The sequence below is a fragment of the Seriola aureovittata genome, chromosome 22 (genome assembly GCF_021018895.1).
Source record: "Seriola aureovittata isolate HTS-2021-v1 ecotype China chromosome 22, ASM2101889v1, whole genome shotgun sequence".
NCBI lineage: Eukaryota > Metazoa > Chordata > Actinopteri > Carangiformes > Carangidae > Seriola > Seriola aureovittata.
Window position 1 is genome coordinate 11,473,164 of NC_079385.1, and position 26,754 is coordinate 11,499,917.

The 26,754-nt window shown below is 41.0% G+C and overlaps 2 protein-coding genes across 3 annotated transcripts; one reads left to right on the forward strand and one right to left on the reverse strand.

Moving 5' to 3' along the window:
* Positions 1-469: 469 nt before the first annotated feature.
* On the forward strand, positions 470-19,134 carry zgc:113263 (uncharacterized protein LOC503753 homolog). Of its 2 annotated transcripts, none has more exons than XM_056367688.1 (24): positions 470-557; positions 6,453-6,655; positions 7,022-7,126; positions 7,361-7,456; positions 8,747-8,857; positions 9,934-10,057; positions 10,439-10,910; positions 11,280-11,344; positions 11,438-11,681; positions 11,857-12,026; positions 12,491-12,713; positions 12,809-12,957; positions 13,270-13,361; positions 13,727-13,884; positions 13,975-14,120; positions 14,855-15,110; positions 15,201-15,316; positions 15,416-15,650; positions 15,750-15,889; positions 16,019-16,268; positions 16,706-16,836; positions 16,976-17,228; positions 17,397-17,503; positions 18,308-19,134. In XM_056367688.1, the coding sequence occupies exons 1-24, from the start codon at positions 470-472 to the stop codon at positions 18,313-18,315; spliced, it is 3,942 nt and encodes a 1,313-aa protein (XP_056223663.1). In that variant the 3' UTR covers positions 18,316-19,134. The 2 variants fall into 2 exon arrangements, with proteins under 2 accessions (XP_056223663.1, XP_056223664.1); XM_056367689.1 differs by lacking the exon at positions 470-557 and adding an exon at positions 4,041-4,326.
* Positions 18,551-26,451, reverse strand: LOC130163469 (uncharacterized). The gene is made up of 10 exons (XM_056367692.1): positions 26,157-26,451; positions 25,776-25,859; positions 24,576-24,701; positions 24,388-24,462; positions 23,871-23,999; positions 23,528-23,620; positions 23,339-23,371; positions 22,190-22,261; positions 21,776-21,850; positions 18,551-21,657 (listed from the first exon to the last, which is right to left on the reverse strand). Exons 1-10 carry the CDS (start codon positions 26,247-26,249, stop codon positions 21,127-21,129), a joined length of 1,311 nt encoding a protein of 436 aa, XP_056223667.1. The 5' UTR covers positions 26,250-26,451; the 3' UTR covers positions 18,551-21,126.
* Positions 26,452-26,754: the final 303 nt, after the last annotated feature.

Genomic DNA, 26,754 nt, shown 5'->3' on the forward strand with positions numbered 1-26,754 from the left:
TTAATGATAAATAACGTAATTGATTAAATGATTAATAGAACAGTTGCAGGGTTTTTTTTGTCCACATGCATGAACTTCCATACTGTTCCTTTGGGTTGTGATTTAAATATGATGGACAGCTAATAATAATAATGATATGAAGATGAACTTTTCAAGTGGTACATGCAGCAGAATTTTGTTTGATTTTATTAGAAAAACATTATAGGTAACATTTCATATTTTCTCTTCCACACGCTGGTAGCTGAGCCTGTGTTGTCCTGGTTGACAGGGGGCGCTGTTTGTTTGAGGTTTAGTACAAAAACCTAAACTTGTATACGTCCTTATCAACGCACTCAAAGTGCGTATGCTAGCATTTGTTAAAGGCTCCCACATACTTTCTGCGTGCACGGACAGCTGCTGACTTTTCTCCGGTCGCTCAGAGGCGAACGCGGTTCTATTTATAAGTCCGCGTCGGTCTGGCGTCCCACGCATGCGCACTTCGTCTCCTGGGAAGTTCGATTCCGTGGCACGATGCTTGATGAAGCCAGACAGCCAGTCCAGCATGGAAACAATCGGAGGTAAATGGGCACTCCCGCTTTTATCGCCACTCCTGCCTTTCAGCTTTCTCTTGGCCTTCACATATCTGTCTCGAAGATACTTCCACTTTTGACGACAGGCAATTTCGTCCCTCCCAAGTGTGTGTGCGATTTCACGCCAGGAGTTCAATGTAATTTGGCTATCTCTATATTGTTTCAAAGAAGAATCATATAATTGTGGGTAACGGCGGATCTCCTTGCACAACCTCTCTTCAAAACAAGAATCCATTTTGTTATCTGGAACATGCACAGTCGGCGCACTTGTTATGCACAAATGTTGGGCTGCAGGATGTCAAATAGGGTTCCGCGCGGACACTCACGGACATGGGCGAATGACGTTACTTCGTCCAAAGCGGATCCTCGCGGATGGGGCAAAAACAGAGTCGTTAGCTAGCGCTTCCGGGTTCCTGTTTTCAAAATAAGAGGCATGAGCTCGATATAATTCAACCTCTCATTTTGCTGCCTTGGAAAGAATGAAGAGCAAGGGTTTGTCTGGCCGGTAGTTACTTACTTTTTGCCTCTTTACTTTACTCTTGACACTCAAGTAATGTGAGGGTGCTTCCAAAAATAATATAATGAATCGGTTTTAATTATTAGTTAACCTAACACTAAGTGCAAAAATAATAAACATAAACCTGATGCAAGTCAATGTTTGGTGTGACCACGCTGTGCCTTCAAAAAAACAAACAAACACCAGTTCTCTTAGGTACACATGAGCATTACTGCGCGCATCTTGGAGAACTTGCCATGGTTCATTTCAATGTCTTCTGTCTCTTCGTGTAATCCCAGACTGACTCCAAGATGTTGAGATCAAGTTCTTTTTTGCTGAAGATAGTTCTTTATGACTCTGGCTGTATGTTTGGGCTTGTTGTCATGCTGCAGAATGAACACAAATTCAGACATCTATATATCCACAATCAGATGGGTGATATCAGATGGGTGATAAAATGTCAAATTAGCAAAATGACTCCCAACAGAGCTGAGGCAAATTTATTATATTGTCAGGGCAATGTCATTCTGTTCAGTTTATAACAATTACTATCTTGGCTTTAAGAAATAGCTATACTGTATAAAAACATTTATTTAATTCGCCCATAATACATTTCTTTAAAAATTGCAGTTTTGTATAAATACATTTTACTGTACTTTTACTTCAGTATAATACTGCTAGAGCAGCGTCTGTGTTCCTTGTTTAGAGAGTACAAGAAATCTACTGAAGGGCTCTAACACCATTTGAATAGGATATTCACGCATTTAGTGTTTTGATGATAGTGGTGAAGAGCACTGTCAAGAGACGAGAACACAGTCTAAAATCCCCCATAGGTGTTCAGTGTGGTTGAACACATGATGACTATGTAGGCCACAGTGTATGATTTACATAATTTTCATATTCATCAAACCATATTCAGTGACCTCTCATTTATGCTACTGCTGTAGCCACTCTGGGCATGTTTTAGGTGGAAAGGATGTTTTGGAGATTGCTCCCTCAGTTTTATGACAAAAGTCTGCAGAGAGGAATGCTTTGATGGACCTCACTAATGGAAAGGGGCTTCTCCTCAGAGAGTCCCAGTTGATCCTGCAGATGTGTTTTATAAGGGTTTGGTCCACTCTCTTATACTTACATCCTGCCCCAGTTACTCTTAGTGCATTAGTGAGAGGGGAAAAAGTGCAGAGTTATGGTGCCAGCATCACAATTTCTAAGTCTTACATACCACAAGTCAATATTTTGCATACATAAAAAACAGTAGAGTCATATATACATGTACACAATATACATATAAACTCACGGAGCACTTTATTAGGAACACCTTTCTAATACTGGGTAGGGCCTCCCTTTGCTCTCAAAACAGCCTCAGTTCTTCCTGGCATGGATTTCACAAGATGTTGGAAACATTCCTTCGAGATTCAGGTCCACACAATTTACATAATCACATGATTTCTGCAGATTTGTCAGCTGCACATTCACGCTGCAAATCTCCCGTTCTACCGCAGGCCAGTTCCCAACTCAGGTCTGGCGACTGGGGAGGTCACTGAAGTTCACTGAACTCAATGTCATGCTCATGAAACTAGTTCAAGATGACTTCTGCTTTGTGACATGCTTCATTATCTTGCTGGAAGTGGCCATTGGAGGATGGCAAATTGTGACCATAAAGGGGTGCACATCGTCAGCAACAATACTCAGATAGACTGTGGCAATCAAACCATGATTGATTGGTATTAAGGGGCAGAAAGTGCGCCAAGAAAAAACATTTAATTTCATTCCAGCTTGCACTTTTGACACAAGGCAGTTTGGGTCCATGGATCACGCTGCTGATGCCAAATTCTGACCCGACCATCTGCGTGCCTCAGCAGAAATCCAGATTCTTAATTTTTCCAGTCTTCAACCGTCCGGTTTTGGTGAGTCTGTGCAGTCTCAGGTTTCTGTTTTTGGCTGACAGGAGTGGAACCCAACGTGGTCTTCTGCTGTTGTAGCCCATCCACCTCAAGGTTGGATGTGTTTTGCATTTTGAGAAGCTTTTCTGCTCACCACAGTTGTAAAGAGTGGTTATCTGAGTTACCGCAGCCTTTCTGTCAGCTCCAACCAGTCTGGTTATTCTCCTCTGACCTTTCTCATCAACGGGGTGATTCAATCCGCAGAGCCGCTGCTCGCTGGATGTTTTCTGTTTTTCGCAACACTCTGAGTAAAAACTCTTGAGACTGTGTGTGAAAATCCCAGGAGATCCACATTTTTCAGAAATACTCAAACCAGATCGTCTGCCACCAACAATCATGCCACGGTCACAAACCACAGTCACCAAAGTCACTTTTTTTTTTCACATTCTGATGTTTGGTGTGAACATTAACTGAAGCTCTCGGCCTGTATCTGCATGATTATGTGCATTGCACTGCTGCCACATGATTGGCTGATTTGATAATTGTTTCAATTAGCAAGTGCACAGGTGTTACTAATAAAGTGCGTGTGATACATGCATGTAGGCCGACTGGAAAATAAGTATATCTACTCAAGTACAATTTTATTGTGCTTTTCTTTTATTATCATAATATTGTACATTTATATACCTAACATTATAATTTACATTTGGGATTAACATTTTTCATACAAAAGAAATGATCACTTTACAAAACAACATCCAGCAGTATATTAAGTAATTTAAATAATTAGTGCTTTACTTATTTCTGCACTTTAATTGTACTTTTAAGTTAAATTCTGAATGCAGGACCCTTAATGTAATTCCTACTTTTACTTTAAAGAATGTAAATGACCTCTTTCACCCCCGCATGCCCATGTCGATACACACAAACATACAGTGCCTCCCAGTGTACAGGATGATACCGGGTCAGACCTGAGGTCAATGGAAAACCAATGGCGCCATCTAGTGCTGGTCCCTCTGAATTGCCTGGTTTGATCCGGTCTTCGTCAGCCAACCAGGAAAGAGGGCTTGCCGTGATCTGGACTGAGGCGGATGAGACCAGAAACCTTTGTTCTGTCTCTCCTCCCAACGCGAGAATAAAAACAAGAGCCTGCCAATGCTTCCAGCAAAACTGCGCTCGCATTTTGTGGGTTGGCGATCGCTGATGGACGTTTTGTTACACAGAAATTAACAGAATCTTAATCATTAGGCTTTATATATATATACACACTTTTTTTTTCCTGATCGCTACAACCGGAGGGAGATATCTGTACGTTGTTTTTTCCCTATCAGCTGCTAAATGGAAATAAAACGCGGAACTGAAAGTGGAAGCAGTGGAGGTGCGTGTATCCTAATAAAAATCACAAAATCAGTCTCGTAATGATCCCTGATCTGTGTGTTGGCCACAGTGAGTTTACAGTGTCCTTAACACAGATAACGGAAATGAACAGCATATATTTCTATTAATTATCATACTGTGTACAAGGACGATGGGCTCACCAGGATATAATGTGCGGGATGATTTCCATCAATCCATCAGTGGCGTGGTTAAATATGTGTGTAGTATCATTTTGTCATCGTTGCAGTTATTATTTCCTAGAATACCTGTTTGAGATCCAGCAGCTCGTGCAGCCCACAGCGTAAGTCTGCGTTAGGCTGTGTAACTCGTGCTGTGAGTTTGTTGTGAGTTTGATGGATGCTGTTGTCAGCGCACCTGAGAACCGCGGCGCCGTCATGTCATTATTTCAGCCGGCACTTTGCCACTACAAATGAAGTTCACTCGTGCACAGTGTGCTCTTGTTCAGCATGTGAAGTGTCAGGTGGACGTTGTTCACACAGATTGCTTGTTGAAGTGATGATAAATGATATGTACTGTGGTTTAAGGGAGCTGCCGCCGCTGCTTTGCACCTTGAAGACATCACCTTGGGCTCTGGGGAAAATGTGATGAACAGACATTTTATAAATTAAACTATAATTAGATGAATTGGTTGATGAGTTAATGATTAAAATAATAGTGACTCACAGCTGCACACACACCATATGAGGAAATTTGCATTTTCTTTCCCCCATCAAGCAGCTGTGCTCATTCATTTGCAGAAATGCCTACAAAAGTCTCACAAAAGAGATAATGAAGTCTTAGCTACCTCAGTATGATCAGTATGGCAAAATCAATCAACAATAAATTAATGTCATTTACTGCATATATACAGTTCTGTATTTACCCCAATCAGCCATTACATTATGACCAAATTGTGTAGGTTGCCCTTTTGCCACCAAAACAGCTCTGACCCGTTGAGATGTGGACTCCACAAGATCTCTGAAGGTGTGCTGTGGTATCTGGCACCAAGACATTAGCAGCAGATCCTTAAAGTCCTGTAAGTTGCGAGGTCGCGGCCTCCATGGATCGGACTTGTTTGTCCAGCACATCCCACAGATGCTGGATTGTATTGAGATCTGGAGAGTTTGGAGGCCAAGTCGACACCTGGAACTCGTTGTTGTGTTCCTCAAACAATTCGTGAACCTTTTCTGCAGTGTGTAAGGGCGCGTTCTCCTGCTGAAAGAGGCCACTGCCATTAGGGAATACCGTCTCCATGAAGGAGTGTACTTGGTCTGCAACAATGTTTACGTAGGTGTTACGTGTCAAAGTAACATCCACATGAATAGCAGGACCCAAGGTTTCCCTGCAGAACGCTGCCTAAAGCATCATACTGCCTCCACCGACTTGCCTTCTTCCCATAGTGCATCCTGGTGCCCTCTCCAGGGAAGCAATGAACACGCACCCGGCCATATGCACCCGTTGATGTAAAAGAAAACATGATTCATCAGACCAGGTCGCCTTCTTCAATTGGTCCGTGGTCCCGGTCTGATGCTCACGTGCCAGTTGTAGGCGGTGGACATGGGTCAGCGTGGGCACTCAGCAGCAAGCTGCGACACACCGTGTGTTGTGACACCTGTCTATCCGAACCAGCTGGTTGTCCTTCCTTAGACCACTTTTGGTATGTACTAACCGCTGCACACCAGGAACACCCAACAAGAACTGCAGTTTTGGAGATGCTCTGACCCAGTCGTCCAGTCATCACAATTTGTCAAAGTCGCTCAGATTCTTACGCACGCTTCCAACACATCGACATGGAGGACTAAATGTTCACTTGCTGCCTAATACATCCCACCCACTGGGGTGAGGTGCCATTGTAACAATGTAATCGATGTTCACCTGTCAGTGGTCATAATGTTATGGCTGATCGGTGTATGTGACCTGGTTATTTGGAGGTCAAACAAACACCTGTCTTTATTATTTTATTCCCGCTCTTGTTTATATCAGGTTGCGGCTGATCATGGGACTTTAAAAAAAACACTCACTGTTGCCCGTTGATGCACAGAAATTCACATAGTAGTGGTTTTTAATTGTTAATACATTTTTTGTTGCTGTTCACTGCCTCAATTCTTCTTCTCTCCTCCACCTCAGGTAATGATCTTCCTCTCCGGTACCTACGCCTCCTGGCCCCGCCCTTGCAGCTTTTATCAGCTGCAGTGTGGCAAATTGTGCAGCAGGGACTTGTGGATCACTATGGGATGCTGGAGGAGTTTGTCACCATGGTGACGGAGCTGGTCCCAGAGCTGATGAGCTACAGTCAGAGGGCTCAGCTCATCCTGGGACTCAGGGCCAGGGTGTGTAATATTCACCGTTCATTCATACTGAGTTGAAACTAATTGTACCAGGTGGTCTCATTTACAATATCTGCAGTAGTTTTTAAACAGTCAGAATTAAAAATTAAAGTGAAACAACAAAAGTAGTTAAGATAACATCTGCAAATTCAGTGTTGCAGTAAAGTCTCCTTTTGTTCCCCTATAAGGTGGCTGAGGTAGCAACAGGTCAAACATTGAAGAAAAAGTAAAACATCACTTAACTACTTACAATTTATAATTCAAATCTCACAGAAAAGAGATCAAAGCTTTAAAACATTTACTCAGCAGAGTTCACGAAGCAGGGCTGTGTTGTTGTGATGTTTTGGATTTGTTTCTGTGTAACACCAGCTGGTCCTGGAGATGTGTCGAGGCGAGCACCCAATGGACATGCAGGCTATTCAGCCACACCTGGACCGAATTAAAGCCCCTGTCAGCACTGCCAAGGATCACCATGTAAGTAAACTCTAGCTGGAAAACACACAGCTGTTTCTTTCCCGTTCGAAAGTTTACTGGGTCATTGATGATTCTCTCTTCTTCAAAGCTGTTTAAAAAAAAGAAAAAGATTCACAAATATACAGCTGTTTTGTTCAGCTCTATTCTTCTCCAGTGGAGGAAAGGATCAAAATGTAGGCCATGTTATTATATGGTGTGTATGATGAAGTGTTGTGTTCATATTGTGTTTATCAGGTCACCATCAACCAGGTGGAAGAGTCTGAGGTTAACTTTGTGGAGTTGGTCCATTCGTTACTGGATGATCCCTCTGAAAGAAAATATTTCTTCCAGGTGAGACGGCACTCACTCTATGGGTTTTTTTTTACTAATGTGTATATGTATATTGAGCACTGAGCACTTTATGAGGGACACCTGCACATCTGCTTAATCATCAGCCAATCATGTGGCAGCAGTGCAATGGTTAAAATCCTGCAGATACAAGCTAATGTTCACATCACATATCAGAATGGGGGGAAAACAATGACCTCAGACTTTGACCGTGACATGATTGTTGGTGTCAGACGGGCTGGTTCGAGTATTTTCTGAACCTGTTGATTTCCTGGGATTTTCACACACAAAGTCTCTCAGTCTCTGAGAGTGTTTTTTTTACTGGTGCAAGAGATGACCGCTCTTTACAACTGGTGGTGAGCAGAAAAGCTTCTCAGAATGCACGACACATCGAAACCTCGAGGCAGATGGGCTACAACAGCGGAGGGCCACGTTGGGTTCCACTCCTGTCGGCCAAGAACAGAAATCGGAGACTGCAGTGGGCAACGGCTCACCGAAACTGGACAGTGGAAGACTGGAAAAACCCGAGCCCGGTCTGATGAGTCTGGAATTCTGCTGAGGCACGCAGATGGTCGGGTCAGAATTTGGCATCAACAACATGAATCCATGGACCCAACCTGTTAGTGGCTCCATATAATATTTCCTAATCCAGTGAAAATAAGCAGTTTAGGATCTTGACTCCAAATGTTCCTCTACAAATGAATGTCATAAAATATTCTGTTACAGTCAAAACCAAAGTTACACAGACAAGAACATCCATCAGTGCTCAGACTGAGCCCCTCACTTCTTGACTGCAGGAGTGAACATCGTCAGATAGAAACGTGTCCAGTGAAGTTCGAAAGCGGTAATGCTGGTTTTTATGATCTGCGGAAACAGGAAGATGTAGATTAGAAGAAGAGTTTGAAGACGCCAACCATCATATCGTTCACAAGAGTGCGTTAATCGAACTGCTTAATCCAAGTGTGACAGAACTAGCGACACGCTGACAAAAATCCACAGGCAGTTGCACCGCTTAAGAAGTTCAAAGTTTTGAAGCATTTGAGCCAAACGCAATATTCTGATATTTTAAAACATGGCAACAAGTTGAGAACCACACCGGTGCAGCAAAACATGCGAGGAGCTTCTCCTGCGGCGAGCTGTAAGGAAATCAAACGACCTCCTCACAGACTCATGCTAAACGTAGCTGCTCTCTCTCTTAATCTGTCTCTTTCTCTCTCTCTCTCTCTCTCTCTCTCTCTCTCTCTCTCTCTCTCTCTCTCTCTCTCTCTCTCTCTCTCTCTGTCGCATTTGTAGGAAATCTTCCCCGTATATTTTGGGCCAAAGTATGACACAGCACTTGAGATGCTGGTGTGGGAGTTCATATCGAGACTGGACGAGCTCCTCCCCGTTCCAGACTTCACTCAGGTACCATGTTTCCTTTAACTCTAGCTTGGCACGCATGATCAGCCAGTTACATAATAATGATAATATTAATAAAAATAGTAATGTACCCCCTTGTAATAATTTGTATTACACTTATTAATCCAGATGCCTTAACTTGTCTGAACTGTCTATATTTGCTTGAATGTCACCAACATATCTGAGAAACTCATGGCTTTGTATGAAATATGCATTTACACTCACAAGAGAAAGAAGCTGACTGATTGTGGCGATTCTCTATGTTTTCTTTAGTGGTACTTTCACGTAAGGTTTAAATTAGCATATGTCTTTTCATATCCACACTGCAGCTTTTTGCTGCTGACTGTCAGTCTTATGTAACCGGTCTCGTTTTGGCTACTGTTCCATCCCTGGTTTGTTACCTGCCCACTACAGTGTTGATGTGAAGGGCCTACCTGGGGAGTACACCGCGCCCTGTGGGAGATCTGCTCTACTTGTTGTGCTTCTGTGTTTTATTTCACATATTTCATTATTTCATAATGAACCAAACGCAACACAAGATGGTTCATGACCAGGAAATGGCTTTGGCATTATTTCAAACTGAGCAGCCTTTTCAGGCTGACTGTGGCACATAGGCTCAGTGCAGCGGCTCATCGGTCTGCACCACTGACCCAGAGACAGATAGGGAGGAGGGTTAACTGGGCGCAGGTGCAGCACAGTGTCCCAGTGGACTGCTTCCTCCCCTCTCCCTTTGTCGTACCAAGCAGTCGGAGAGAAGCACTACAACAAAGCTAGAAAACAAGCACTCAGACACCGTAGGAAACTGTAGGTGAGAAGTAAAGATGTTAAAAATACACATGAAGCCACATTTACATGAATTATTTCTCATGTGGACTGCATGAGATCGTAATGTGATGCTGATCAAATTTTTAAGTGGTATCACAAATTTCTAGAAAAACAAAAACAGAAAGGAAAACGTATAACCTCTCACATAACGAGCTAATTCTTCACTTGACCTCAGTGTAGGTCGTTCAAAAATAAACCACCAGCATAATAAATGAATGCAGGGTTACTAAAACTGGTAACTTGATCTCACTTCTAAGCTGGCAGCTCTGCTCGGAGACGCTCCGACATTCCTAGACGACTGTTTACAATCCCTTTTCCCGCCAGAGGACATGAAGGCTGTACTTGAACACCACAGAAACCTTGGTCATTTTGAAGAGAAAGGTACTGCGGGCTCGTGGTGGTGAGAGATGCTGTAACTGTCGTCCAGAAAATGAAGCATGTCCAAACAAATAGAAAGAATATAATTTCCCTTCTGTTGCTCCTGTTTGTCGTCTGCAACATTCAAGATTTTTGTATCGTTTTGCTTTTTCTTGCTACTTAATTTCCCACATTTTCTAAATAATGAGTCTCTGAGTAAAGATTACTTCATATAGGTTGCATCATCACACAGCAGAGAAAGCTAGTAAAGCATTATCTCTGTCACTTCTGTCTTTACATTTAGCTAAATTAAAGTTTGGACATGCTTGACAGTTGTTTCTTTCTCTATGATTAATGTTCGAAACAAGCCAGGACCTAATTAACCATCCTTACTCTCAACTGTAGATCCTAGATTATTACCGATGGATGACTGCATCCTCTCCTCCCTTTCGCTACCTCCTGGGGCCAAAGTTGTCAAGAGCACCACCTCCTGCTCACCTGCTCTCAATGACTCAACCTCTCCGGAGCACAAAGGGCGTCTCGATGCTCCCATCAACACAAGCGGCTCGGAGAGGGCGGGCAGGAGGAGCTCCGAGACAAGCAGACAAAGACTCAAGGAGACAAAGGACTCTGACGGTTGGCAGCTGCAGGTTAGAGGAGGGAACGTTTCTCAGGAGAGGAAAGTGCAAAGTTCAGTTAGTGCACAACCATGTGATGAAACCATAGACCTCACTACACCTAATGAGACTGCGGAGACGGACTCGGCAGCCAATGAGGACAGCCAAAGCTTGAGAGGAGCGAGGGTTCTCAGGAAGAGGAAGCTGAGCGGAGGTGAAGACGTACCGGCTAAGCAGCCTGTGGAGGCGTCGGTTTTCTTGTAAGATTCCCAGAAATGTTTTGCTCATTGGTTACACACAAAGACATGGACGCAGGGTTTCCTGTTGGTTCACTTGACCTTTGTCTTTTCCATTTAATTTCGTTTTTTTTTTCTTTCTTAACCTTCTGAAAACACGTATTTGTCTCAATCTCAATTACTCTTCGTCATACCATATGATTACTGAATTACATTCACATTATGTTCCTCTCCAACCACAATACAAATATCACAAACCCAAACACCTCCAGGCTGTTTTGTTTTTTTGTGGAGCACAAAGGGAGGGAAGAAGAAGTTACTTTAATCTGATTATAAAAGGGTTTGTAAATCAACACGTCAGATTTGTCTTTGGTGTGTTTCCCATCTTTGCAGGGATTCCTCTGTGGACGACAATTCAGGTGAATCTCCTCTAATCTCGATATGGGGAGAATATACAGGTTTGTACAGTTTCTGTATGAGTCAGTGGATCCATACGTGGTTCTCTTTGTCTAAGCTCAGGCCTCTAACTTACTCTTTTTGTTTTATGTCAGACTCTCAGGAAGGTTCTCTCCCAGTTGTGACGGATATGAAGGTTCCCTGGTCAGACGAGGAGACGCTCCATCTGCTCGACATCTGGGGGAAGGACTCGGTGCAGCGGGCTTTGAAGGGCTGCTTAAAAAACCGTCACATATTCACGCAAATCGCACAGAAGATGGCAGAGAGGGGCTACATGAGAACAGTGGAACAGTGCCAGACCAGGATCAAACGGCTGAAGAAATGCTTCCGCCAGAACAAGTGGGTTTTAAATGACACGATTTGATCACTGTCATCATTTCTGTCTGTACAGTCATTGAAATTGATCAGATAACTGCATGTCACCCTGAAATGAAAACATAATTTGCGAAACAGAGAAAAATTGAAGTGATTCTCTGACAAAATGCCTGTTGTCTTGTCCCCGATCCATCGCTAGAGGAAACTCGAGGCTTGAGAGTAAATTTTACGAGCGACTGGAGTGCGTCCTCCGCTCCTCGGCTCCTCCGGCTGTTCCTGAGGTCACCTACGATGTTGAGGAAGTCCTCGATGAAGATGAAGGCGATGAGGACTTGCAGTTTCTCGGCCACGCAAGCCGTTTGGAAATAGGTGCGGTGTGGACACCAGCTGTGTGTGACAGAGCCATAAACCTTTCATTTGATAGGGCATTATAGATTTTTTTAGATGATATTAAAAAGGTTAAAAACAAGGCTTTATCTTCTCCTGGTCTTTTAAATGGAAAAAATTGCAATACATGTCAGTGCAAACATTATATAGCATGCACAGAAAGAGAAAGAATACAGTTGCTGCAAAATAAGACATTAAAATGTAACATTCTGCACAAAATATATCCTCTAAAAAGTTGTTTTCAGTTCAGCTGAACTATAAAATGATAGTAACAAAAATTAAACATTAGTTACTGTTGCCGGTCTTCTGTATTTGACTGTATTTGCTTCCCAAAGCACAAAAATAAACCAACGTTAACCATAACACATATTTTTATTAAAATGACAAATTCCATTACGATTATCCTTTTATTATGCTAAACAATGTGTTACATGTTTTTTTTTAAGGAACCAGAAGCGTTCCATGGACAGACCCGGAGACGTTGGCCCTCATCGACACGTGGGGTGAAGACAAGATGCAACAGGAGCTGAGAGGGATGCACAGAAACGGACATATTTTTTCCATCATATCCACCAAGATGGCCGCCCAGGGCTTCTCCCGAACACCAGAGCAGTGCCAGACGAGGCTGAAGAGGCTGAAATCGAACTTCAGGCAATGTTACCAAAACAAGTATGTGTGTTTGCAACAGGAAGAATGAAAGGAGAAACTTTTTTTTTTTTAATTGTTGATTTATATTTATATATATCCTCTCTTTTTAACTGTAGCCTGAAGGGACAGGGCCAAGTTGAGTGCAAGTTTTACAATGAACTGGGAAGAATTTTAGTGAAGGACTTCGCCTCAGTGCCGCAGCTGGACGAGATACTAGGAGAGCCTGAGGACGGCGACATTCCTACCCTCTCCCATCAGGATATCGGTAAATACAGATATTCTCTGCTGACCGCAGGAGGTGTGGGAGAACAGGTCAGATACTACATCACCCTGCCACCTTATCATTATACACTGACTGATCAAGTTATAGCTGGATCCTTGAATGAAAAACCACTTTCAGACAGTGATTCAGTGGGTTTAAGACTCTGGTGTAACGTATTTTCATTTCTGACACGGTGACTTGGTGTGAAATGAGGCCTCAGATGCTGCTAAGTGAGAAATCTGGATTAAACAACGTCTAAACTGGGTTATTATTTAATCAGATTTGTATTTTCTCTTTTTTTATTTGTCTCTTCAGAGTCTGTTGTGGGCATCCAAGAAGACAGGAAGAAAGTCCCCTGGTCCGACAAAGAGACCATCATCCTTCTGGAGATCTGGGGAGACGTGCAGGTAGAGGACAGTTTCAGAATGGAAATCCTGCATTTTAGTTGTGACATAGACATACCTTTACTATTCCTAAGTCATTTTTGCTGAACTGTAACCAACCAACGACAAAAATTATTATTTGGATTGCTGAATCGAGCTAACTAAAACTGTCCATCTTCTTTACATGTGAGTTAAAGCTTTGATCATGTACGAAGCTTTTTCCTCCTGAAGAGCGAAAGTTTGAGCTCAAGGAGAATTAAATCAACTACACGGTGATAGATTACCAGAGGATGCAAGTGCAGTGATATCCTAAATCAGTCTGATTGTTCAAGTTATTTTAAATATTTTATATAGTGCTGCCTTTAAAAATGAATTTCACCTACATTCAGGTCCAGCAGAGCCTGAGACGCTACCCACACAACGGTCACATTTTTACCGAAATATCAGAGAAGCTCAGCGCCCATGGTTACACCCGCAGTGCGGACCAGTGCCACACCAGGATCAAACGGCTCAAAGCTAACTATCGCCAGTGTCAGGAAAACATGAGGTAAAAACCGCACTTGATTGTTTGTTTTGCATTCTGCACCGTGTGTGTGTGTGTGTGTGTGTTAATACAGCTGACCTCTGCCGTCTGTAGCTCATCTGGGACTGATAGAGTCGATTTTAAATTCTACGATCTGCTGGAACAAATCCTGGAGAAGCAGCCGTCAACATCCGCCGCTGTGGTAACCGACTCCATTGAAATATCAGAAGACTCCAACAGTGAATCAGTGACTGAAACAGGTAAAATACCCCCTCAGCAAATAGAAGCACATCTATACTCAGCTTTACACTCTTTACTGATTGTGGGTACATTCATACAGTTTTACATAATGTAATCAACAAAAATGTCCTGCAAAAATATGTGTGACTGCTGCTTGTGAGAAATTGTGTGTGATATTTAGAATATGTGCTGTAGTGTATGTAATGTCTGAAGTATAAACACAGTGGAAGAATATTGGTCTTTAATCATCATTAGTCTTTAATTCATCATATAATCTTATTGGATTTTGGTGCCGTTGATCAGTGTGCAGTGTTTAGCATTTTGAATTATGAATTGAATTTGTACAGTATTCACACACTTGCTGAGTTACAAATGCTTATAAATGAATGAGTTTCACAGCAGTATCTCTCTAATGTTAGCTCACAGTAGCTAACATTAGCCTCCATAAGCTCCTGGTTGTACTAGAACAGGGAAGGCTGAAGCAGCAGAAGCATATCCCATAGCATGTGTGTTTTATTGCACATGACTTCCTCTTTTAACTTGGAACAGGAAAAATTTATATTATTCCTTATTTCAAATGTAACATAGACTTAAATACATGATCAAACTCATAACAACTTTACATGTAGTAAAAAGGATAAATGAAACAAAAGCAGAACAATCTGACTTCTTGGATGAAACCAACTGCTATAAAAAAAAAAATTCTTATCAAAATGAATGCAGTCAATGACCAGTGCTGTGTTTGTGCTGAAAGATGGAGACATTGAGGCCTTGTCAAGTGAAAAAGCAGCACCCAGCACATGGTCAGATGAGGAGACCCTGGCGCTTATCGATATCTGGGGCGAAGAAGACGTTCAGAGGGCGCTGAGGGGTTTTGTCCATAACGGACACGTTTATGCCGACATTGCCGAGAGAATGCACGACCTCGGCTTCTCGAAAACCTCGGAGCAGTGCCGCTGGAAGGTCAAGTCCCTGAGGAACAACTTTCGACAGTGCTACGACAGAAAGAAGTGAGATCTGTTTGCCTTTCTATATGATTGTAAATATAATGCATATACTGTATATATCATGTTAATGGTTCGTATTTTCACACCTTCTAGATGTGGACGAAGAGTAGATTATAGATTCTACAACCAGCTTGAACAAATACTGGGACTGGAAGCAGTTTCTCTGGATGAGTACGACGAAAGAGACGAACAAGTAGACCAGGAGCCAGGTAGAGTCATTTTCAATCATTGACCCGGCAGCAGCAGAAATGCTCCGTTAGATAAACATTCAATCACAGGTCCAGCGTCTTTTTTATTTCCCCCTGCAGCAGGAGTAGATGGCTTGAACACAGTGTGGACGGAGCACGAGACGGTTGCTCTCGTTGAGGTGTGGGCCGCAGACGACGTGCAGCACAGTCTGAAAACCTCCGTCCGCAACGGCCACATATTCGCCGACATATCGGAGAAAATGGCGGCGTTGGGATACCTGAGGACGGCGGAGCAATGCCACTCCCGGATCAAAAGGTTGAAGAAGACTTACAGGCGTCACTCCAACAGCAGGAGGTAAGTCAAATGAACGAATGACTGGTTGGTTGAGTGGATGGTCCTCCTCATAATTTCAATACACTATTTCCCAGCTTACCTTTGATTCATGCTCTGTAGAAGTGGAGGCCGGCCCACAGTGTTTCGATACTTCCATCTCCTGGCTCCAGTGCTTGGTGACGACTCTTTGTTTGCTGATGTGGACAGTGCCGCTGTGGACGCCACCTTACAATCCTTTATGGACAAGGATGCTGACTTGTGTAGGGTTAAATATAATCAAATCCATTTGTGCAGTTTTTGTCATTACATATTTGGGTAATTGTGCAGTGTTCTCGTGCAGATATTGTGTAAATTTAAGAATAATAAAAGGCTGCTGTTCTGACTTTTAGACGAGCAGCCCTCGACCAGCCACCTCCTGGCCGACCTGAGCAGAAAGATGCCCTGGTCAGACCTGGAGACTCGCACCCTGCTGGAGATCTGGGGCGAAGACAACGTCCAGCTCACCCTGAGGGGCTGCCTGAAGAACCGGCACGTGTTTGAGTACATCTCCGACAAGATGGGCGACCGAGGATTTATGAGGACCTCGGAGCAGTGCTATACCCGCATTAAGCGCCTCAAACATGGCTTCCTCCATGAAAAGTCAGTGTCAACAATGGTTCTTATTTCTTCTAAACACATTTATCATTTATAGTATTGTGATTGTTGTTACAAGCATCATGAGGCAATATTGGTTGTTTAGATGTCAAATAAACTCATGTATGCTCTTTATCAGAGAGAATTCACAAATACAATAAAGGTCATTTTTTATTACTGTGGAAATTTATGTCAAGATCTAAGACCTTGTGACTGTAAGGCTTTGGATATTGTTGAGATGTTCATTTTTAAAGTAGAACACCCAAATTTATCAATGTCCCTCAGCTCCTCCTGATGTTTTGTTGTTGTTGTTTTGATGTAAACCACGAGTAAAGGGATCACATGACATCTGAATTTAACCAACTTTTGTTGTTGAAATTTAAATATTATGTGTCTGATAGTAACTTCAAGTTTTTATTTTTATTTTTTTTTTTTACATCCAGGGAGGAATTTAAGTTCTTCAGTGAGATGGAGGAAATCTTCAGGAAGGAGTTGAAGGTAGACGGCTCAGTCACTGACACATCAGTCCCAGATGAGCCGGATGACTGTGCACCTGAACCGAGCCAAAAGAAAGGTGAAACAAAAGGGGAAAACAAAAAGTTTTTTTTGTTGTTTTTTTTGCCAATTGGGTGCTGTATATATACCTCTGTATAGCTTTTCATTATTTTCATCATGCTATATACGCTCTTAATCTGTGAACTCTATTCTGTTAGTTGCCTCAGGTAACCAGTGGGTGGCTGACAGCACAAAGCTGGCCTGGAGCGACGGGGAGACCGAGGCGCTCCTGGACATTTGGGGGAGTAAGGAGATCCAGGACAACCTGAAGGGCTGCACCAAAAACAAACATATCTTCATCCAGATCTCTCAGGTCATGGCCAGCCAAGGCTACCTGCGCACTCCTGAGCAGTGTCAGACCAGGATAAAGAGGCTGAGGGCCAATTTCAGACACTTCCTAGAAGGCAGAAAGTAGGTGCAGTTATTTTTTGGGGGGGGGTTGGATCATGCTGTATTCTAAAAGAAGTTTTATCCTGTAAACATGTTTTAAACCTCTTAGCAGTAGTTGATTTTTTTTTTCTTTGCATAATTTTCCACCTCCTTCTAACAAGCTCTATAAATTCTGTTTCATGTTCCCAGAGGAGAAAAGCAGGAGTGCAAGTTCTTTGACCAGTTGGTGAAGATATTTGGCAGCAAATATGTATTGAACTCTGACCCCCTGGCTGACGATACAGCTGATATTGTTGGTAAGTAGTGACAATGCCTCAATGATGAGATTTTACATAATTTAGCATTAGCATGTAGCATCTCTGGTCTATTTCTTGTTTTAAAATTGTCATGTTAAAGCTAGGAGGATATAACTCTGCTTTTGTATTTTTATGTAGTTTTTAGCACTATTGGATCAACAGCCTTGAAAGGACAAATTCAATATTTTGGGAAATACGCTTATTTGTTTTCTTGCTGAGAGCTAGATAAGAGGATTAATGAAATTAATGAGCTTTATGCTCAGAACACACTGCTGCGGCTCACACACGTGTGTGTTCACACTGGATGCATGTCTGCTGCGTCGCTGCTACTGCCAGCTCTATCTCTCTTCCTTGAGCTTGCCTTGACTTTTGTTTACCCTCATTCAGACCCACACACATCACAACACACACAGCGAGAGCAACAGAGAGATTGAGAGAGAGGGAGTGCACTGGAAAAAACACTGCCTTTCATCTTTTAAATTATTGACATAATATGATTATAGCCTGCACTGGGTTTCTGTTATGACCATACAGCACATGTGGCCTACACTGCCTCCACATTTAAAAGATTAAAGTGTTTAAAAAATATAATATATAAATCTTTTTCATGTCTGTGTCATATTCAGATTCAGCCTAGACATTGAAACTAAATATCATAAAATATCACAAACTTTCTCCCTGGCTTCCCCAAGTGATACAGAGCCACTGGCAGACTAGCTAGTTCAAATTCCTATTTTTTAGCGTGTTGCTGTTGATCATAAAGTTGCGTTATGTTATGCTCACACTTTTTTCCGTCTGACCCAGAATCATGAAACTGTTCATCATCAAGACGACACACAGCAGAAGCAGGTGGACACAAAGATTCAGAGGAAAAATAACAAGGACATAAATGCAGAAACAGATATTTACTGCTGTGGTGTGCAGTTGTTTACAGATGACAGAAGAAAGCCTGTCCAGGCTGGATCACTGGAATTTACATTTGCCTCTGTACATACTCAAGATACTTTCACATTCTTCATACAGACAAGACCTACTTGGTATGTAATGGTGTGTGTGTGTGTGTGTGTGTGCGTGCGTGCGTGCGTGCGTGTGTGTGCGTGTTTATGTCCCTCAACTAGAGTGTCCGTGTGATTATTAACACTAGAGCCATGCCACTAAAACCAGGATGCTCAGGGCTTGAGGGTCAAAAATAAAACATCTGATAATGACCTGGTAAAAGTCACAGAAAATGCTGTGCTCTCCCGGGAAACATGTTTTTTCTAATGTTTAATTATTTTGTACTTGAACTTTAGTGAGTGAATCAAAGTACAAGCAAAAAGAAATACACGCAAGGCCTAAAACCACAGCCTACATTTGCTTTTTGGTCTTAAATGTTAAATCTTCTGTCTTTGCACTTGTTTGTAATGTTTGAAATCTGAGTGGTGAAAGGTTAAAGTTGAATTATTTATAAATTTTGTTCTCAGTATGTGTTGCTCTCTAGTTTTATTTATTTAAATTACTGTTTACATATGTGTTCCAAAGTTTTACAATTTTCTTTGACTATGTTATACTTTGAGCATTATTGAGGTACATTTTTCCACAAATATGTAGAAGTTTTGTCACGTCCATTAAAAGAAACTTAAAATGTGCAATCTGTCATGTGATTATTTTTCTGTGTAAAATATGTAAAAAAAAAAAATAAAAAAAAAAAAAAAGGTAAAAACACAATCAGAGCATGAAATTCAAGTGGAACTGCTGAATAAATCCAGTGCTTGATAAGACCAGGGAAGCAGACAAATATCTCATCTCATACAAATCTGCAAAAAAAAAATCTTTATTCTATCTCTATTTAAGTTTTCTGTTGTTGTTTGTTGCCGGGAGTGGATTGTGGTGAGCTTCAGCCATGGTTGCATTTAAAAGACAGGTGGTTATAATACACCCTCAGCACTACCTCTTCTGGCAGACTGGAGGCTACAGTGAGTCGCTATCGGAAAGAGACCGGACGGGCCAGGGCTAGCTGGTTAGCATGCTAAGTTCAGTAGAAGGGAAGACGTGATAGAGACAAGACTTAAGATTGGCGTTGCTTTTCACCGCTGGAGACAGCTCTTGGCGAGTAAAGGAATGAAGTTTCATGTTGAGCTCACAACATTTCTTCTAGACTGGTAGGTAAACAGCTGTTAATGCTAACGTTAGCTATGTAGCAATATCAAAACTTACAAATAGCCCCTTTGAAAAGAACTCCACGGAAACATGAGCACATCACTGACATATCACCAAACTTTTGCGCAAACTTGCTTATTTACACATCCAGCAGTTATAGGCAACATATTAATTTGTTTTGGGTCATGTTTGTAGCCAGCTGAGAAATGTAAAGTTAGTGTTCACTCTCTTTTAGCTCTGTTTTGGTCTTAACCAGCTCCTGAAGGAAATCTATGGGGCTTAGCTGCTAAATAATGCTCCATTATGTCCACCATATAGTTGCTAACTGTCTGTTTAGTGTCCAGCAGGTAGTGTACAGTGGACTTTAAAGACTTGGGCCAAACATCTAAATAATGAGCTGACACTTGCTCCATAAAGTCGAGGAAAGCTGCAGATTCAGTTTGATTCTCTGTGGGTTTATCACATTGTTATCTGCCTTATATAAAAATACAGATTATAGATGCTTTAACTGAAGGATCTGAGTACTCAAAACTTTTTAAATGTAACTAATGTATTGAAAAGTTTGCATAAAAAAATTGTCACAGTGATCTAGTCCATATTCTATCACCCACACAGACTGTGGATGAGTTACTGCTGTTTGTTTTAACTGCAGTCAGCCAGAGGTCCCTGCTCTGCTTACATTAGATAAGCTCAAGTGGAATGAGGGGAAACCAGAAGGGAATTGCTCGGCAACGACTTCTAAACACACCAACGTTTCCCGTCACAAGGCTATTAAGTTTTACATAATTTAATTTTGCTGACAAACACTCCCACACTGTGACCATAATCATACTGTATCAGATACTGGAGCAGGAAGGCACAAGTTGTTTATTACATTTATGGTCTATTCATCGAGCACAGAGAGGTGGAGCTGAGATGGAAAACGAGAGACTCTTCTGGATCAACTCTCAACAACTATTGGATTCATCCTCTTGGGATCTTGAACATCTGTATAAAATTTCATAGCAATCCAATCCAATATTTGATGAAATATTTCAGTCTGGAAAGTGCATAGATTAGATGTTTATTATTTAGACTGTGGTTCACAAATGTACCTAATGAAAGTCAACAAGTAATTCAAGTGTGTTTTTGAGTAGTAGCGTTTGTCAGAATAATTGTTATACTTTTAAAATGTTTTTTGTAACATGATGATGGGGTAAATCACAGAGATGATAGAAAATGTAGTAGCTAGTAAAATATGGGAACATCATGGTTGCAGCTAAGCAAGAAAGTGAAATACAAAGAGCAAAGCTTCAAAAGAGACAGAATGCAATACTCTTGATATGTACTTTTAATTTGAACATCCGTAAGGTCGTATAAAAAATACGAGCCACCAAATATTTGTAATGCAAGTTATCCCTAAAACACAATTCTTAGGATTTTATGTATTGTAGTCTGTGAAAATGTGCAGCACAGTGTTGTATAGACAGCACCAGACACTAACCCTACGATGGTGGCGTGCCTTGCGGTTTACTCTCTCTAGGCCAAATAATATGTTCAACTACAAAAACATGGTGTCCCTCTGCCCAAAGACAGACATTGGGTGGTTTGTTGGCATCAGCCAACACGGCATAACTGGGTAGCAGCGGTGAATCCTCCTCTATCGTGACAATGTAGAAGTCCTTGGGTTTACTTGGAAATATACACATGCATCGAACCTGGTGTTGGACAGGGGGAGGGTCCAGCTCTTCCTGCAGCCTGCTCAGCAGTGAAAGAGGAATCATTCTCATTGGGTTGTCATCCAAATATTCCTCCTCTGCTTCTCGTCCCTCTCCCTCCACGTTTTTTCCGTCTTCTACATCTAAGACTACAGCCTCATCGCTGTCGCTTTCTTTCGCTTCCCCATCTTTCCTGTTGTCCTCCTCTGTTTTGTCGTTGTTGTCCTTTCTGATGAACACCACTGGAACCATTTCCTCTCCTCCACTCAGTTTGTATTTCCAAACACTCAGCTTGTACCAACATGGCTCGAAACAGAACTTGGAACACAAAGAAAACATGTAGCTTTGTGTTACATGGTTCCTTCTATGCATTATGTTCATATTTGACCATGTGTATTATTTCTGTCAAATTTCACCACCATGTCATGGAACTTACCATATAATAACACATCATAATCATGGCCATAAGGAACAACATGAGGATGGAAACCGGCGCACCGACAATGATGAGCTAAACAAATCAGAAAATGATATAATTTTTAAAAAACCTGATATAATTCACAGACTAAATTATATTTACCCGTTAATTTAATTCTTTTTACAGTGGCCCTGAAGGCCAAAGGACAAGAATGTCAGACAAAACACATTAACAAAATAGAAAATACAACATAATGGAGAAAACACAATGATATTTTGGAATACATGATATTTGATTAAAACTTAAAAAAAAACATCTGACTATCAATGTGAGATAATAAGCTGGAGGGAGAAATAATTCAATTTACTGTGTCTTTAATGAATACTCGAACGGGTAAAAAGATCGACCTAATTGTAATGTAATAATCCTTACCCAAACTATCATGATGATCCAGAACGTGGAGTTGCGTTTTTCTTCAAGGAATAGGACTGTAGGGAGACAAGGCTACACACACACAAACACACACACACACACACACACACACACATATATATACACCTGTACTTTCCCACTCATCCTATATATACATTATATTGTGATGACATCCTGGATATAAAAATATACAATTAAATATAGGAATAATATGAAGGTCAGGGTGTCCCGTCAACAGTTCACTTTTTTATAATGCTTTTCTATCACGAACATACTTGGACCACCAGGACTGGCCACTCTTGGTGTTGCAATGAAAAGTCCCTAAACACAATTCTTTGGATTTTATGTTTTGCAGTCTGTGAAAATGTGCAGCACAGTGTCGTATAGACAGCATCAAACACTAACCCTACGATGGTGGCGTGCCTTGCGGTTTACTCTCTCTAGGCCAAATAATATTTTCGACTACAAAAACATGGTGTCCCTCTGCCCAAAGACAGATGGTGGGTGGTTAGTTGCAATAGCAAGTATTGCCACTACGCCACAATCACCTCACAACTAGATGTGTAAATTACAAAAGACTTTGAATGTTTCATACAGTTCAGTTCAAAGATTTGTCACTACTTCATTTTTTTCTTCTCTTTTCTTTTTTTTTTAGATCCAAGAAAACCATCCATGCTCTGATTCAGACTGTCTTCAGGTAAGTAGTATATTCAGTACAAAACTAATGTATTCAAGCACTTCTTATAAAGTTAATAGCTCAGCAGACACTTCACTGACAATTATCAGATTCTAGTGATTTCTGTGTCTTACTTTTAGTCTGCTTTTAACAAGTAACAAACTGTGTAATGCAGGTTGGAGGATTTCCACTGCTCCTTCCTGATTCGCTAATTCAGAATGGTCGGTTCAGTTTAAAGATTTGTCGATAGAGATTTGTTCGTATACGTGAGCCAAACACCTCTACTCACAGCCCAGTGTTGTTCCTGGGTTGGTTGATCGAAACATTGCTATTAAGAATATCAGCAGATTTTTTTTTTCACTAAACAATAAACAATAAGATCTTTGAAAAATAGAAAAATCTTTCAACTGAAATAACCAAAGGTGCTATAACTTTATTTTGTGTTCATGTAGCTCCCGCAGGTAACATTTTACCTTCTCATGAACGAGGCTGTTTCCATATAGGACCTAAAACAGAAAGGTAAAAATTACCTGTCTGTTGCAAACACTGTAAAATATACATTATTGTGTCATGAAATGTGCATTAACTTCTATGCTACAGTTGCTTTATATCCCTGCCACCTTAAATGAAAGTGTTTTAGTTTTGAAAGGTGAGTGACTTACACATTCAGAGCTGTCGTCCTCTCCTTCACATAGGCAGGAGTCGGGGATGGCCGGCCACCAGTCGCTGTGGTTTATGAGTCCACAACACTTAAACTGGACCAAGCACACACACACACACACACACACACACACACACACACACACACACACACACACACACACACACACACACACACAAAGCAGAGTTTATTTAGAAGTGCATGTGCTTACAAAGAAACGGTGCTTTATATACAGTATAGTATGTTTAAATGTCATATAAGAAGACATGCACATTTGCTGACAGTATGATACATCAGCACAACTCCTTAAAAATAAATTTAACACCCTAAAACATGTTCCTCACCTCAGTCTGCCAGCGGTACACGTTGTCACTGCTATTACATTTTCCATCATTAAAATGTGTTTGTAAGTCTCCTGGTGTATGTCTCAGAGGTCTCAGGTGCAGGTAGTGCTCCTCAAACGCTTGTATTTCCTATAGAGGCAAATAGAAAGACATGCATGACAGATAAACTCGACTTCATTTTTTTCACTTCTACCATTTTTAAACATGATATTTTGGTATTTTTCATGCATCTTAACTCAAAGTCCAAAAATTTAGCTTTTTCCAGATCATTCATGGTCTTCCTCGCATAAATGGAGCTTCTCAGTTGTCATCATGTGACAAGTAAATAAGCCAATTTCCCCAAAATGTCAAACTTTAAAGCTTTAAAGTATGATGACAACATAATGACAACTGAACTACTTGTATGAAAAGAAGCTAGTTAACAGACCTTGGGCTAAGATTTTTGTCAATCTGCTGTTGCATCGTCATTAATGAACTCACTATATTAGTTCATGTCTACAGCATTCAGTTTGCCCACCTCATTCTCTTTCTTCCAAGCCTTTGTAAGAGATACAACCATGACCACAAACAGGACACAGATCGCACACAGTGACTATGGAGAGACAACAAGAGAGAGATATTTAAGTATTATGTTATTTTTTTGTGTTTTTTTTGTTTGTTTTTTTATATCATGTTGTATTTTACATGTCACACACTGATACATACCAGAAACCACAAGCACGACCCCAATCTCCTTATCCAAATTGACATCAGTAGCAGGATACAGATCGGCAGACTGACCCCTGACCACCAGTACACCAGTAGGGCCTTTCTTTTCAGTTTGGACGCGTCCTGAAAGAACAAAATCAAACCACCATGGACAGAGCACAACACTAGTCTGCGTGTTGAATCTCAATCAGTAACAAAAGCTGGAACCAAATGTCTTAGATTCTTAGTCCTCTTGACATATTCTTTAATCAAATAGTTTCTGATATATCAAGCATCAGTAGACAAATATATTGCTACAAATATCACAGACAATGACCTAAATTGCCTGATTTTTTTAAACTCAGTTTGGACAAGCACAATGTCAAACCTTGCGTCCTTTAACTTCTCAAAGATTAAAGCATTTATCTCCTAAATGATGTCCCCTCTGAATACTGTTAATTTGGTATTAAGTCTCTTTCTTGACCACAGCTGTTGCTGCTTTTAGCTGACCCTAAAATTTGAAGCACAGTACATCATTTCACTGGTTACGTCTTTTGTGTCAGGACTGATTTAAACATTTTCTTTCTTTCTTTTAAAACACAGCAGGACCTCCATACATTTAGAAACATTGAAATCCTTATTTGCTTCCTCATGTTATTGTTTGATACTGTTAATATACATAATAATGGTAATACATGTATAAAATATAGAATGAAAAAATAATTGATTAGACAGTCATTTTTCAGTATGATTGATGATATTCACCCCTCCCTCTGTGATATGTCATGTGGCTTTAGTCTCTCCCACAGGCTGTCAACTATATTATTAACCTTTTTATGCACATTAATGTCTGCAAAAAATGTCACACAAAACGTCATTTGGTATATTAAGTAACCAGTCACCAATTACAAAATGGCGTTTATTAAGAGAGCACGAGAATGAAAAGGTGGCTGAGACAGCGCTCCCCAATCATGACTTGCTAAAAAGGTTGTTCTCAAAAGCTTTCTTTAATCAATGGGCACAACAATTCTAGCTGCTAGAATTACATTCAATTCAACTCCATTCAATTCAATTCAAAGGGGCTTTATTAGCACGTCCGTTTGAGAAAAAACAGTATTGCCAAAGCATCGAAATACAATTCTGTCTTTATTATCGATATGTTTGCAGTGCGATATAATAGAAAGAGTAAGAGATGAAAAGAAGCTTGTATAGTTTTACCTCATCACTGTTCCCACATTCCAGGCTCTTGCTGTTCAGAAGGTGCCCTGATGCTGCCAAGATGCACAGCAGTACACACCAGACCTGGAAGGTGATTAGCTTTATTATACAGCTGGAAGGTTTTCTCTTTACAAAAAATATAAGTGGTTGAAAGTAACAAAGTGCAAAGTATGCAAGTTGAGCTGCCAACCTGCTCCGCCACCTGAGCCAAGTACAAATAATACACAGTTCGTATTTCAAATTTATGCAGCTTTTCACGCCACCTACATTATATATCATATTATAGCCTTCTCTTTACTCCTCTGCTCTTGTCTGAAAGCTGTATTATCTATTCACTTGGCAGATCTATCGATTCAATCCTAAAATGAGTAAAATACTTACAGCATATGCGATCACCAACAATGTTGCAGTCCACAGTGTGGGATGTGGCTTCCTGCAAAATGTTTTTTTATTGTTATCCATCTCAGCAGCCATGTCTTTGCGGTTTTAATTTTCCAGGTGCCTCAGAAGGGAAACAACCACTGACTGAGCCCAGACAGATGTTTCGCTGTGAGAAAACACATGAGAAGGAAACTGCCCGTCAAGGCTCCTCCTCTTTATGATGCCTGGGCTCTATCAGGAAAAGGCTGAACAGGCTGGGTTATATTAACTACTGGGTTAAAGTTAAAGAACCTTCCTGTTAACGGTAAAAGGTTAAGGTTAGGAGGAGACTGTGGGAGAAATAGAGACCAAAACTGATTATTGGTATAGGAAACTAAAAAACATTAGCCATTAGAAGTCCTTTGTTACTTGATTGTAATCGTATGTTTTTGGCTGTTTGCTGAAAGAACAAATTCATTGATGCTAAGTTACTCTATGAGTATTGAAAGAGAATATTTAAACATACACTAAATTGTGAAGTTTCATACATAAAAATAGAAATGGAATGATGAGGTAATTCTGTATCTTGTATGTTATAAGTTTTATTCATTTATTGATA

Bases quoted from the DNA above. Each gene is read 5' to 3' on its own strand.
- zgc:113263 (XM_056367688.1), top strand. From the start codon at position 470: ATGCGCACTTCGTCTCCTGGGAAGTTCGATTCCGTGGCACGATGCTTG. The intron at 12,714-12,808 runs GTATGTGTGTTT...TTTTAACTGTAG, and splicing joins AGGCAATGTTACCAAAACAA to CCTGAAGGGACAGGGCCAAG. The intron at 13,885-13,974 runs GTAAAAACCGCA...TGCCGTCTGTAG, and splicing joins CAGTGTCAGGAAAACATGAG to CTCATCTGGGACTGATAGAG.
- LOC130163469 (XM_056367692.1), bottom strand. From the start codon at position 26,249: ATGGCTGCTGAGATGGATAACAATAAAAAAACATTTTGCAGGAAGCCA. The intron at 24,000-24,387 runs GTGGGCAAACTG...TTGCCTCTATAG, and splicing joins CTTGGAAGAAAGAGAATGAG to GAAATACAAGCGTTTGAGGA. The intron at 23,621-23,870 runs GTGAGGAACATG...TGCTTGGTCCAG, and splicing joins TGTACCGCTGGCAGACTGAG to TTTAAGTGTTGTGGACTCAT.